The sequence below is a fragment of the Elephantulus edwardii genome, unplaced genomic scaffold, assembly GCF_000299155.1.
Source record: "Elephantulus edwardii isolate Elephantulus edwardi_28Jun2011 unplaced genomic scaffold, EleEdw1.0 scaffold00061, whole genome shotgun sequence".
In the NCBI taxonomy this organism is placed as follows: Eukaryota; Metazoa; Chordata; class Mammalia; order Macroscelidea; family Macroscelididae; genus Elephantulus; species Elephantulus edwardii.
Window position 1 is genome coordinate 1183821 of NW_006399811.1, and position 13835 is coordinate 1197655.

At 38.2% G+C, this 13835-nt stretch overlaps 1 protein-coding gene across 3 annotated transcripts in view; it reads left to right on the forward strand.

The window, feature by feature from the left end:
• The window catches only part of RABGAP1L (RAB GTPase activating protein 1-like), a 966320-nt gene that overhangs the window by 750569 nt on the left and 201916 nt on the right, over positions 1–13835 (forward strand). Inside the window, exon 1 of one of the 3 annotated variants that reach the window (XM_006887706.1) lies at positions 7949–8224. The exons of the other annotated variants lie outside the window; for them this stretch is intronic. Coding sequence (XP_006887768.1) covers positions 8057–8224 — 168 coding nt within the window. The 5' untranslated portion in view covers positions 7949–8056. Of the gene's footprint in view, positions 1–7948; positions 8225–13835 lie in introns of those variants that run through there. 3 annotated transcript variants of the gene reach the window in all.

A 13835-nucleotide genomic window follows, 5' to 3' on the forward strand; every position in this document is an offset into this window, starting at 1 on the left:
ATGAAAAACAAGGATAACATTCTGTTTTCAAGCCTAAGTTACTAACATGGCTTCAGTAAAGCTGCTTCTTCGTAGCCATTATGAATGACCTGTCAAGAATATAGCTCTACAGACTGAAGAAAGAGTGTGTTCTGATCTGATATACTTTATTATCACAAGTATGTCTAAAAGGAACTGTTCTCAAGGTCTATATGCTCTTAGAGCATAGTGCATTTTACGTTGTGCTGCTAACCAAACTTTCAGAGGTTTGAATCCCCCAGCTGTTCCACAGATGAAAGTCTCCTCCTGTAAAGATTTACAGCCTTGGACCCCAAGTGGAGAGTCACTGTCAGGTGGAAGTGCCTTAACAATCATGGGTTATACTCAGCATAGGCTTTAGATCCCCTTTCCCTACTCAGAATTTTATATACCTGGTTGAGACATAGGCTCCAAAACAATTCCATCAGGGGATGAAACAATGAATGACAGTTGTCCTAATAAGAGAGGGGTTTGGTGTAGTCTGGAGGGAGTTGCACTCCTAATGCAAAAGTGGTACCCCTCTGGCAGTTCAAATCCACCAGAAGCTCTGAGGGAGAAAGATGGGCAGTCTCCTCCTACGCCATTCACAACTTTTGGTAACCTGCTGCAGTGTCAGCTATGAATGAGTTGGTTCCAACTCAGTGTCCATGAGTTAGAAATGTTTTGCTTTGTTTCATTTAGGTTGTTTTTGGTTTTGTGTTTTGTTCTTAGAAATAGACTGCATTAATTGAAAAATAAGAAATGTCAGTGTAGAAAATGCTAGGTTCCCTGCTATGCAGCCTGGCTTCCTGAATTTGTCTTGAACAAATTTTATTAGTGAGCAAGTCACTTCTCTTTTGCTTCAGTCTTTTTATCAGTAGAATTAACACGTCAGTCAGTTTGCTTTTGACAAACCTGTCTTAAAGCACCTCATTATCATGCAAAACAACAATAGTGTCACTTTGGAGACTAAGGTGTGACTGACTTGAGCCACAATATTTTTCAATTGCTTCATAAGCATATGAAAATTGGACAGTGAATAAGAAAAATCACAGAAAAATTGATGCCTTTGAATTGTGGTGTTGACAAAGAGTATTGGATTCACGATGGACTGTCAGAGGAACAAACACACTTATCTTGGAAGAAGTACTGCTGCCAGTGTCCCTTAGAAGCACTGACAGTAAGACTCCATCTCACATACTTTGAGTATGTTTTCAGAAGGGGCCAAACCATGGAGAAGGACATCATGCTTGGAAAACTAGAGTATGTGTGTGAAAGAGAGGAGACGCTAGTTGAGATGGATTGACGACCATGACTGCAATAGTGGACTTAGGCAAGGTAGAGATTGTGAACAAGATCAAGCAGCATTTCTTTCTGTTGCATGTTGCGTTACTATGAGTCTGTGCCAACTCAACCACTGCTAACCATAACAGCAGTTAAAAAGAGTGTGGATCTTTGGATATACACCATCAATGTGTCCAACTCTTTAAGAGTGAACCTCAGAAGAGGTAGATTTCACAGGAGAATCTTTTATTAGTGTTTGACTGAGTTTTCTCTTTTTGTCCTTGTGAACCCTAAACCATATTGGCACCATGCATTTTACGCTTGCTCTCCACTTCAGTATGGTCTCAGGAAAGAATGAAGAGAACTGTTAATTATTAAGCATCTATTATATGCTAGACATTAGTCATGATTGATTTGATAGCACATAACAACAACAAACATGAGACATTATTTTATATGCATTACTTAAAAAATCCGAGAACAGTTTGTTTAGGTAGATAATAATGTCATTTCTCAACATCAAGAAGACAAAGATTCTTACCACTGGGCCAATTCGCATCACCAAGATAGATGGGGAAGAGATTGAGGTTGTTAACAGTTACAGCTTGCTTGGTTTTACAATAAACACTCTTGGCAACAGCAGTCAGGCAATCAAAAGATAGATAGCACTGGGAAAACCGCTGTCAAGGGACCTCTCCAGAATACTGAGAAGCAATTGTGTCAGTCTAGAAACTAATGTTTGTCTGATGTAGGCCATGGTCTTCACAATTACTTGCAATGCATCAAAGAGCTGGACAATGACTAAGGATGACAAGAAGAAGAATAACTGATGCCTTAAAAAAAGTTTGCATTTTTTTAAAAAAGATGCCTTTAAAAAAATTTTTTTAAAAAGATGCCTTTGAGTTATGATGCTGGAAAAGACTCTTGAACATACCAAGACTGCCAAGAAAACAAGTAAGTCTGTCTTGGAGAGGGTGAAATCAAGTTTCTCCTTGGAGGCTAGGATTTTCAAGCTCCATCTCACATATTTTGAGCATGTGGCCAGGAAGGACTTGTCCTTGAAAGGGCGGAGGGATGCACAGGAGAGGAAGACCCCAGATAAGATAGATTGATACAGTAACTGAGGCAATGGGGTAGGTGTGTTGGGGTCAGTGAGACTGGCTCAGGACAAGGCAGGCCTCAGAGCTGCTGTACATAGAGTCACTATGAGTTGTAGGTGACTCGATGGCACATAACAACAACAGTGTCAGTTTATGGATGTTCAGAAAAGTTAAATAACTTATACACATGCCATACAGCTAGTAAATATGACTAGAAGATGATGTAATTCCATTTCAATCCCAGAGGTACACGGTTCGAATCCACCAGATGCTGTACTGGAGAAAGAGGGACAATCTCCTCCTGTACCTGTCAGATCTGATTTGATGGTGTACGCACACACACACACACACACACACACACACACACACACATACACACACTCCCCCCCCAAAAAAAAGATGATGTAAATCCTCTTTTGGTATTAGATTTTTATGATTTTTGGGTCTTGAACAATTCTACCAGTTTCAGTGCACTTCTGCCTGCATTCACAGTGGACTGTAAAACACTGAGTATGCTTCTCCTTTTAAAGTGTTTGTCACATCCTCCTTTGTATTTATGTTTGGATACCTCAGTGATTATCAGCCCCTGAAGGGTAGAGATGGTTCCCTTTTTCCCTTTTGTAACACCTAAAATGACAACCTAGCATGTTTCTTTGCACTCCATGTTCTTAATTACCGTTCCAGGAATTAAATATGATTTTCATTGTACAGTGGAAATCTATTTATGTCTTGAACGTGTCCACCTGCTGTGACAAAGTGGAGAGGCTCAGAATGAGGACTCTCAAGTGGGAGCTCTAATTAGGCGTGCACCACTCTCCACCTGCCTCCAGCACCCCAGGGACCCAGGCTTCTGGGCTTCAGACCATGGCTTTGAGACCATTGCCTAGCCCCCTTTGCAACTTCCCCCCCACCACCACCATTCTTCCTCACTTGCTGATTTATTCACACTTTCTATAATCAACTTGTTCTTGAACTTTAAGGATAAGATTATAGTTTTAAAAAAAAATCTCTGAGAATATAAATGAAATTTGAGATACCATATATGATAAACTCATAAAAAATCCTTTTCTGTTATTAGTTTTCATTCTTATATTACTGTATAATTCAATTTTTTCATCAAAAGTGTTCTTGGATTTATTACTGGGTGTGATCAACAATAAGTAAATAATCCAGGAGCTGGTAGATGAAGGGTAGAAGATACTGTCCTGAGATGAAGGACTGCTCTTGGGCATCAGAAATTCCTAGAATCCACACCTCCCTTCACTCAGTGATATTCTAGAAATTGTTTTTCCTGATGCCTGTTGTCAAGAGACAATGTGCTGTCGGGACCAGTGCTGAAAAATTTTGGAAATTTTGAAAGGATGCATCAATTTAGGGGAAAATGTATCAGAGAAGTTGGGAACACGGACATCATTGACTGCTTGTTTTTAGTGCTTTTCACAAAGCATTCTGAAAGTATTTGGATATTTTGAATGTAATCTTGATTTGCTTATGAAATATTATATTTTAATATATTACATGCTCAGTAGCTAAATTTTTTTTGGTGTGGAATTTGCTGCCAAACCACACAATTTTAAAATATTTTTATTCAATGAACTAGAATCTTTATATATATATATATTGCTTCTGGTTTCTAGGAGGAAAATAACACATACTTCTCTACTGTTCTTTGAGATTCAGTCAGCAGCATTTTCCCTATCATTTTTATAAAAAATAATCTATTTTAAAATTCTATAAATAGGGCCTGGAGATGTAGCTCAGTGGTAGAGCATGGTGTTCATGAGCCAAAGATCCCAGGTTCAGGTGGTGCCTTGTTCTTGTATAACAGTGTTTTGCACACTTATCAGCAGTAGAACACTCTTTACAAATGAGCTTTAATGCAGAGCCCCAGTATGTAAACAAGATTAGAAATGCAGCTGTTGTCCAAGTATGCTAGCTGCATGTGTGCAGCAGATACATACACATACTCCTGGGGTTTGAATGGCCCAGGATCTCTAATATCTTCCTTACTAATCTTCACCACTCCCAGCCTAAACCGCCCCTGCCCTTTTACCAATTGAGTTGACTCCTACTGATAGATGACCCTATGTGTGTCAGAGCTGAAGCGCGCTACAAAGCATTTTCAGTGACCAAGTTTTTAAAGTAGATTTCCAGGCCTTTTTTCCAAAGTGCCTCTTGGAGGACTTGAATGTCCAACCGTTCAGTTAACAGCCATGCACATCATTGTTAACCATTTTCACCACATAGGGTCTCCCACTCTTTTTAAAAAATATTATCACGTTGATAATTCCAAGAGTTGGACAATGACCAAGGAGGATAGAAGGAGAACTGATGCCTTTGAGCTGTGGTGCTGGAGAAGAGTACTGAGAATACCATGGACTGCTAGGAAAACAAATAGATTTGTCCTGGAGAGGGTTAAACCGGGTGGCTCCTTGGAGGCAAGGATTCTGAGGCTCCGTCTAACTTACTTCGGACATGTAGTGAGGAGAGACCGGTCCTTGGAGAGAGACATCATGCTTGGGAGGGTAGAGGGATGGCGCAGGAGAGGAAGGCCCTCTATGAGGTGGATTGATTCAGTGACTGGGATAATTGGGATGGGAGTATCAGAGACAGTGCGATTGGCGCAGGACAGAGCGGAGTTTAGGGCTGTTGTACATAGGGTCACTATGAGTCGCAGGCGACTCGACAGCACATAACAACAACAGCAACAGTGAATCTATAGCCAGAGCAGAACTTTCCTATGAGACTTTCAAGGCCGTAAATCTTTACAAAAGCAAGTTGTCTTATTTTTCAGCTGCAGAGTAGCTAGCTGGTGTTTCGAACCCCTGATTTTAAAATTTGCAGTCAAGTATTTTAATCACTATGCTACCAGAACATATTACCCCCATCCTAAGTAACTCATAATACACTTCTTCAGATATTGAAGTATATGCCTTAGGGTCATTTTGCATTAAATCCTTTTGTATAATTCTTTGTAAAAAACCCATTTTTAAAAAAAAATGCTAAAATAAATAGAAGACTTGGCAGCTAGATATGTATATATGCTCAGCTCATTTCTGTCAAGTTGGTGCTGGCTCACAGTGGCCCTCAATTGGGTTTCCAAAAGTGTAAAGTGTAAATCCTAAAAGGAAGAGAGACTGCTAATCTGTCTCATTTAAAATGTATTCAAATGAGCACTGATGAGCTCAAACCACTGGAGTTGCTTGGCCTTTGAGTTAACAGCATACTTTGCTAGGGGACAACATCACCAGAGGGAACTGAAAACATTGTGCTAAATAATTCTTCAAAAATTAAACAGAAGCAATAAAAAATATTTTCCTGAGAAATTGGGGAAAGAAACAAACAGTATTTTGAGAATGGCATCCCCCACCCTTTTTGTTTCTTTCTTTTTGTTCTCAATTTCATTATTAGTATGCCTTATAAACCATAGTCACAGTAATGTATCCATAACTATATTTCTGTTACTTACAGAAGACTTGTAACTATTGCTGTAGAATAGGAAACAAGATGGAGAAGGAACTGTCTCGGACTTTATTTGCTCTGTTACTCTTTATCCTTGGCCACAATTTTCATGGAGAAACTGGTTAGATATTTATCTGTTGGTAATAGAGTCACTATGAGTCATAGTCTGCTTGATGACAACTAAGAACATTTAACCATCAACACCACAAAAGTATGGAACCAAGATATTGAATATATATTAAATTCATATATGCTATATGAATTAAATGTGTATTAATATAATCTATCCAGATGTATTAATGTTAATTGTTCGGATAAGGGTAAGAAACTATCCCTAAAGCTAATCTTATCATTCTGCTTCATTTTGTTGTAGTCAGTTATTCACATCAAGGATATTAAAGCACATTAAGATTTTAAATAATTTTAAATAATCATTATGCAATTGTCAACAAACACAGAGTACTCAGTTATACTATGACTAAAAAAGTATTCGTTTTCCAAAGATTAGAGAAAGAATTTTTTTGTATTAGTTACTGATTATTTATCAAGATCCATGCAGGAGATCTAGTGGTGTATTAGTTAAATGCATGGCTACTAACAGAAAGGTGAGCATTTCAAATCCAGGAGTCACCTCATGGGAGAAAGATATGTCAGTCGGCTTCCATAAACATGGCAGCTTTGGAGACCTCATGAGACAGGTACTCTCTGCCCCATAGGGTTGCTATTAGTTGCAACGGGTTTGGTCTCCCCCCGCCTCTCGGATTAGTATAATGAAAGTATGCTGGAAATGTTCCAGCCATGAGGTTCCTAGATGGAGGATTCTTTTTTTTTTTTTTTTTACTGGCAGTTAACCAAAATGTTGAAGGTTCAAGCCCACACTGTGGTGTGATACAAGAGAGGCCTGGCAGTGTGCTTCTGTAAAGATTACAGCCAAAAAACCAAACAGAGCTTAGTTCTGCTCAATAACGCATGGTGACATCAGAGTTGGAATCAACTCAACAATGGGATTTTTTTTAAATGATATAATAAGAAAGTTATTGATGTATCATCTTTTTAGAATCTCATCTTTAGTTAAAAATTCCTTAACTACATAGATTTAATGCTATGCTGTATGTATCTTTATGTTTTATCATATTACATGGCTGTCTTCTTTTTATTTGTGACCAGTGTTCTGTATATCCTGGCATTGCAAAATATCATCATTATTGTACAAACATTTCAACTTGTGGGCTTGTCATTTCCTGGGTGCTCGGTCCTTACTCTTCTGTCTACACACCATCATTCTGCCCAACCACCTCTCCTCTGTGAGTTTGGTGATCCAAGAAAGACTGTAACACCTTGCTTCAAATCTACAGTTTGAGATCTGATTATTATCTGTTCTTTTTATTAGAAGCCAGTGTGAATAAAGGCCAGCCTTTTAACAGGCAGACTGTCTGATTTTTCTGTGAGCATCACATGTTACGAGAAGCTAGTTCATCTGTCTGTGGGTTGAGGGTTCAACAGCATAAGCTGTCAGACTAACACTGATTGAAGGTGGGCTGGGAGGGGAAAGCGCATCTGTCCAATGGCTTGCCATTGGCTTCTTATTACAGCATTCTCCCCCGAGACACACTCTGCATGCTCATTCACCTACCTCCTCCTCTTGCCTCCCCTCCCTTCCCTTCCCCTTCATTACTGATTCACAGCGAGAGGCAGCAGCAGCAGCACTGCTTGTCACGAATCAGGGATTGCAATGAGCTCATCCTTTTCTCCTTGCAGCTTCACAACTGCCCTGGCTTCCTGGCTACTGCTACTGCTGTCTGCTCACGCTCACACAACACGCACACACACGCAGGCACACACGCACAAACATGCTCACCATCCTCACATGCTAGACCTTTCTAGGCAGCTTGTCTGGTTTCACACATGTATCTGAACTCTCCTGCATCGTTCTTGGCTATTTTCTTGCGTTTGATTGCCTTTACCGTTTTTTTATTTAGATCAGTATTTGATTTCATTTTCCTTTTCTCAGTCTACTTTGAGGGCTCTGCACGGTGGATAATTTAGCTGCCAAAATGTTTTTCTTGTGGAGACATTAGCTGACGATTCCCACCACAGACCAGACTGGCTTGTGCATCCTCCTTGGGAGACCTAAGCCTGGCTTCTCTCCCACCCCAGTTCTTAAAATTGTGGACAGATCCAGCTTTCTCATTCTGGATACCTACTTACTGCTCATGGAAGAAGGGGTGCCCTGCCCAGCCCCAGCTGCTAAGCTCACACCTCCTGTCAGAAAGTCCCAGGACATGCACGACGAGAGGAGCAAGCTGGTGAATGAGTATGCGTGTCGAGTGTTGGAACTTCTGGGGATGGGGCATCGTCTGTTTGTGCCTCGGCTTCTGGCGGTGAGACTGTTTTTCATTGAACTTCATTGGTAGGGAATCTGCCACCCTGTGTTAGACTCTCTTGTATCCCTGGAAAAAAACTGGTGATAATCCTATGTTCTTGCCCTTACCCCCCACTCTGCTGAGAAGGAAGTGCTGAATGGGCACTGCCATGGGGCTCTTCCCTAGCCTGGCCCATGCCACTCCTTAATTGGCTAGGGATCATGGCTCTTTTCTGAAGCCCTGGTCACTTTAGTGGCATTAGCTCTGTGGCAGCAGGGAAAAAATGGGTTTCTGGCTGACTAGACTGGATGAAGGGGGAGAGCAGGGTGTGAAGCTAAATACACAAGTGCTTGATGTCGGCATTCAGCTACTTATGTCTCCAAAGGGTTAAATTTTACAACAAACATTGTTGCCCTTATCTGCACTACTTGTGGTTGGCTTTTAACCTCTCTGATTGCCAGTTTGATCATTGTGTTGTGTTTTGGTTTTTCTTTAGAAGAGAATTTTCCCATCCTTAAAAATCCTTGGGTAGAAAATTGTAGTTTTTTTTCTCCTGGAATGATCACACTGTGTGTCACTGTAAAGCTGCTGGGCCTCTGCTGTGAACATGGGAAGCCTCGCTTGCTTGTTATTTGATTTCCGTAGCAAGAGGAAAAGCACCCTTCCTTTTCCTAGCAAGGGTTAAAATTCAGTACCCACAATCACTGGTGCAAGGTTCTCTTTAGTGGTTTGAGAACTGTACCCAGCAACTGTTCTATAATGTAATTGGTCTACAGTAGTTCTATACCATTATTTGGTAACTGAACAGGAATAATTTAGCTTTGCCTATTTTATGTAATGGAATTTAAAGCCCTCAGAGACTTCTCTTACAATGATTATCTCATATGCTAGTTTTCTCAATACAGTTATGTGACTGCATTTAACTCTTTTCTCCCACATATTTCTCCCTAGTACCGTTCATCTCTATTTATGCTTCTTTCTACAATGACTAATTCAATCTCCACTTAAGTATTTGCTTGAAAATATAATCTATCCCATATAATCATGACAGATTTGTTAAGCAGCCATGGACATAAGAGATATCCCACCATAAAGAAAGCCTGTTTTATCTCTGCAAGATGAACTTATATGTATTGACTAGCAGGCAATTACTGGAAGATTATTTTGATGAATTTTTTTTCTTTGTCATTTATAAAAGTAATAAAAAAAGGTCAAATACGTATTTAATACTCAAGTAAGATAATCAGTACTCACTTGAATTTGTCTTGCCTTGAATACTTTTTATTTTGCTTTGTTTATTCTTAAATATAAAGGGAAGCAGAGGATCCATGATTCTCTTGGAAAGGAGCTTTTTAAAAAAGGGAAGCATTTTCTTTCAGGAGCTTTGACACTAAGAAATACTAAGAAAAACAACATTATAACAAATTCTCTGCATCTTATTGAGAAACAGGTTTTAGTCTTGTGCATTTATGTATGAACTTCGTGACTCAAGGGCTTCCACCAGTAACTTTATGGGAACCTAACATTGCTTCTTATTGGCATTTATATTCTCAGCATTTTTGAGAAAACCATGAATGAATACCTAAGAGTATCTCTCAAGCTAAAATTTGTCTTAGGGATGAATTTAAAACATCTCCAGTTTGCGTGTTTGTTTAAAATAATCACCAACAAAATTCACAGGGAGTTGGATTCACAAAATCTAGCCACAATGAACTGTATACAATCAGCTGTATTGCCTGATTGGATATCTCTCAGAATTTTGAAGGAAACCTAACATTAAATTTACCTAGGTAATTACATTACATGTGAAAAACACATGTTGAAATTTCCATGAGATAATTTAAATCTCTGATGGTGTTATACTTGAAAAAAAAAATTAGTAGGACCAGGGAGCTCATATTTTGGGATATCAAATACTCCTTTAATTATCAATATAATTATGGATTGGGATCTGCTATCCAATGAGTTACTTTTCAGAGTTTAATATCTGTTCCAGAGGCAGTACAATTGCTAATGATATGAGATCAATGATTGATCAGCACAGGGTAATCCTAAGAGGGATTCTGCCACAATGAAGTATTGCCGTCTTTCCTTTACTAGTCAGGAAGGCAAACACTGAAGTTTAAGAAGTATAGTGTCTTGATACCTTTTCAGTCACATTTTAAACATAAATGAGGATGGCCTTACATATGTCTAACTACCTTATTTAATGGAAAAAATCCTTGTAAAATCACAGGAATTTTTAAATGTTAGATACATTTTTTATAATCCAGTCAAATTTTTTATAAACAAATTCAAAATATTTGTGTGTGTAGTTTTTTTTGAATAAAATTTTTATTTTATACTAGTGATGGCACGCGGTTCGAGGCCACCAGCTGCTTTGTGGGAGACAGATGGGCAGTCTCCTCCCGTGCAGTTAACTGCCTCTGAAAATCTACTGCAGGGTCAGCTGAGTCAGTTCCAACTTTACCGTGCACAACAACTAGTTTACTTACAAAGTTCATATTCATTGTTTTTCACACTGGATTTTTCCCATTTCCTTTACCCACCACTCTCTCCAACCATCAAATTGTATGACTGTATTATTAACCATCCCGCCCCCGATTGGCCCATCCTCACCCCTCTGCTCCTCCTCTTGCCCCCCTTTGGATCCTCAAACACGTTCTACAATAATGATCTTATGGGACTGAGTTAGTTCACTTAACATAATGCTCAGTCCTTCCAAACTGAGGTAATGAGTTACAGAATCATTGCTCCTGTGTGCTGCATAGTATCCTATTGTGTAAATATACCATAATTTCTTAATTCATTCAATTGTGGTTGGCATTTGGGCTGTTTCCATGTTTTTGCTACGGTGAATAATGCTGTTGTGAACATTGGTGTGCAAGTCTCCATTTGTGCCTTAGTTCTCATTCTCTCCGGATACATTCAAAGAAGTGGAATTGCTCGGCCATATGGATTTCAGTGTTCAGCTTTCTGAGCAAGTGCCAGATTGCCTTCCAGAATGGTGTACCATTTTACAATCCCACCAACTGTGTATAAGAGTTCCTATTCTCGCCACATTGTCTCCAACATTTGTTACTTGATGTTCTGTTAAACTTTGCCATTGCTACTGGGGTGAGATGGTATCTCTTTGGGATGTTGATTTGCTTCTCTCTTATTGCCAAAGATTTTGAGCATTTCTTCATATAAATATCTCCCTCTCTGAAAATTCTTTCCATGTCTTTTGCCCATTTTGTAATTGTGTTTTCAGTCTTTTTCTTGTGGAGCCCTGTAAGAGCCTGTAAACTTTTTATATGAGATCCTTTTCTAAAATGGTATTGCCAAATGTTTTTCCCCTAGTCAGTAGGTTTTCTTTTCATTCTTTTGGAAAAACTTTTTGATGGGCACAGGGATTTAATCTTTAGAAGGTCCCATTCATCAATTTTATCCTCTCCTGATTGTGCAGGTTTTGCTGTATTTGGCACTCTTTATACCATAAACTAGGCCATCTAAGCTTGATCCCAGGTTGTCTCTGATGAACTTTTTGGTTTGGGGCTTTACTCTCAGGTATCTGATCCACCTTGAGTTGATTTTGTGTATGGTGTGAGATGTGGATCCTGTTTCAGCTTTCAAAATACTTACTAAGATTTAACAAGTCAGTATTTCAGGAATCAGAACCTTCTTTATTATTGACCAGAATAAGCAAGACCATCACATTTCTAGAAAACTATCTTCTAAAATTCTTGTTTGTAAGAGACACCAGATTGAATATAAGATGCACATTTGGAACTTTTTCTTATTATATTTCAAAAGTATACCATATAAAGAACACTTTATCTTTAATAGTCTGCATACTTTATTTAAGATACTACCTGAAGATATAGACAACAGTTCTATGTACAAAATTACCAAACCCAGATTTCTTTGGTGAAATCAAAATACCTAAGGAACCAACACAAATAATTGTAACATTAGCTAAGTAATATTGCCCTTCTCTAAGTCTGTGCTTCCATATGATTTTCAGAAATATTTTCCACAATTTTTTAAACTACATAGAAATCATATTAGTATAATTAGAGGAAGAAGAAAAATTATAGGGATAAATTACTAACGTGTGATTCTCTTTGTCACTCTCATATTCCCCCTAAATAATAGAAGAATCAAACCTAGAATCTTCTGCTTATTAGAAAGTTTTAAAGAAAGACTAATTATCCAAGGATAATGAGCATTTTTAAATAGAAGTATCCAGAACCAACAGTCCAATGTTGGAACTTTTTACACCTACTCCATCTCTGTTAAAAACAAACAAACAAACAAACAAAAAAAAAAAACCCCACCACTTTAAAATGTGATACTCTGGCACTGAATTTTTCAGTGGGAAAAACACGTTCAAACTGGCGTGAGCAGTGGCACATGGCTGGAGTCCACATTCTCTGTAAGTGTGAACTTTGAAGAAAGAGGAAAAATTTTTAATCAACTCATATTAAAAACCTCCCTATCCTCCTCTAGATATTGAAATTTTGTTTGACTGTTAATATGACATGCAGAGTTATTAGCAGATAATTATATTAATAATTGTCTTGGCTTTGTATTCAATATAGAAATTCTTAGTACTTTCCACAGGAAATTCAAAAGATACTCCAGCCAAAAGGAGTTAAAGAGAGAGGTAGGTAGGTAGGTTTGGAAGCAGGAGTGGCATCCACTTCCTAAATAACATGTCCCTGGAAACTTTATGAACATAGATAAATTATGATAATTATAGAATAGGATATATTGTTTATAGCGTCACCATGAGTTGTACTCGACTCGATGACACCTAACAACAACAACAGATAGGTAGGTAGGTAGGTAGGTAGAGCATAATGTTTTAAAGTCTCATCTGTGTTACAGCATGCAAAGATTTTATTTCCCTTCATATTTCATTTTGATCTATTTTTTTAAATTATCAAATTTCATTCTAGATTTTTGTTGTTGTTAGTTTGTGAACTTTCTTAGAATATTAATTTTAATCAGGGATGAGAGAAGTGAGAATATATTTTCCGTTTTTTAGCTCTCTTGTAAATGGCACAAAGATTATATTGGGAAAAAAAGATTATAGCTCTGAAAGTAAATTAAATTCAAAATATGAAAGTTGCCCCAAATCTGTAAAACAGAGTCTACATCAAAATAAGCCAAGATGCATCCATTTCTTGCTTTACATTTTAGAAACTGTAACTTTGCAATACTAAAGATGCTTCACACAGAGTTTTGGGGTTTTTGGGGGGGGTTAGTTTTTTATTTTACTCTAAAAACTCTCTAAACTCTATAAATGCACAGAAATGATAGTAGTTAAAGAACAGAGTTCTGTAAAGATATGATGTTAGTTATGAAACAGAGTTCAGATCTTTTGTGTAAAACTTACTCTCAGTCATATTTGACTTGACGACACTTAACCACTGCTAAATGAAACAAGTGCTGTATATCTGGAGAAACACTCTTTCACTTTTTACATCACTCTTTGTCAATGTGCAGTATAAAGTAACCTGGGTTGCTATGATGCTGAACTTTGTACCATTGGGGTACCAAATACCAGAATGGTTTCCCAATATGGACAGTGATTGGGAGCTCCCAGTTGTAAAACAGGTTTGGAAGCAAGAGTGGCATCCAC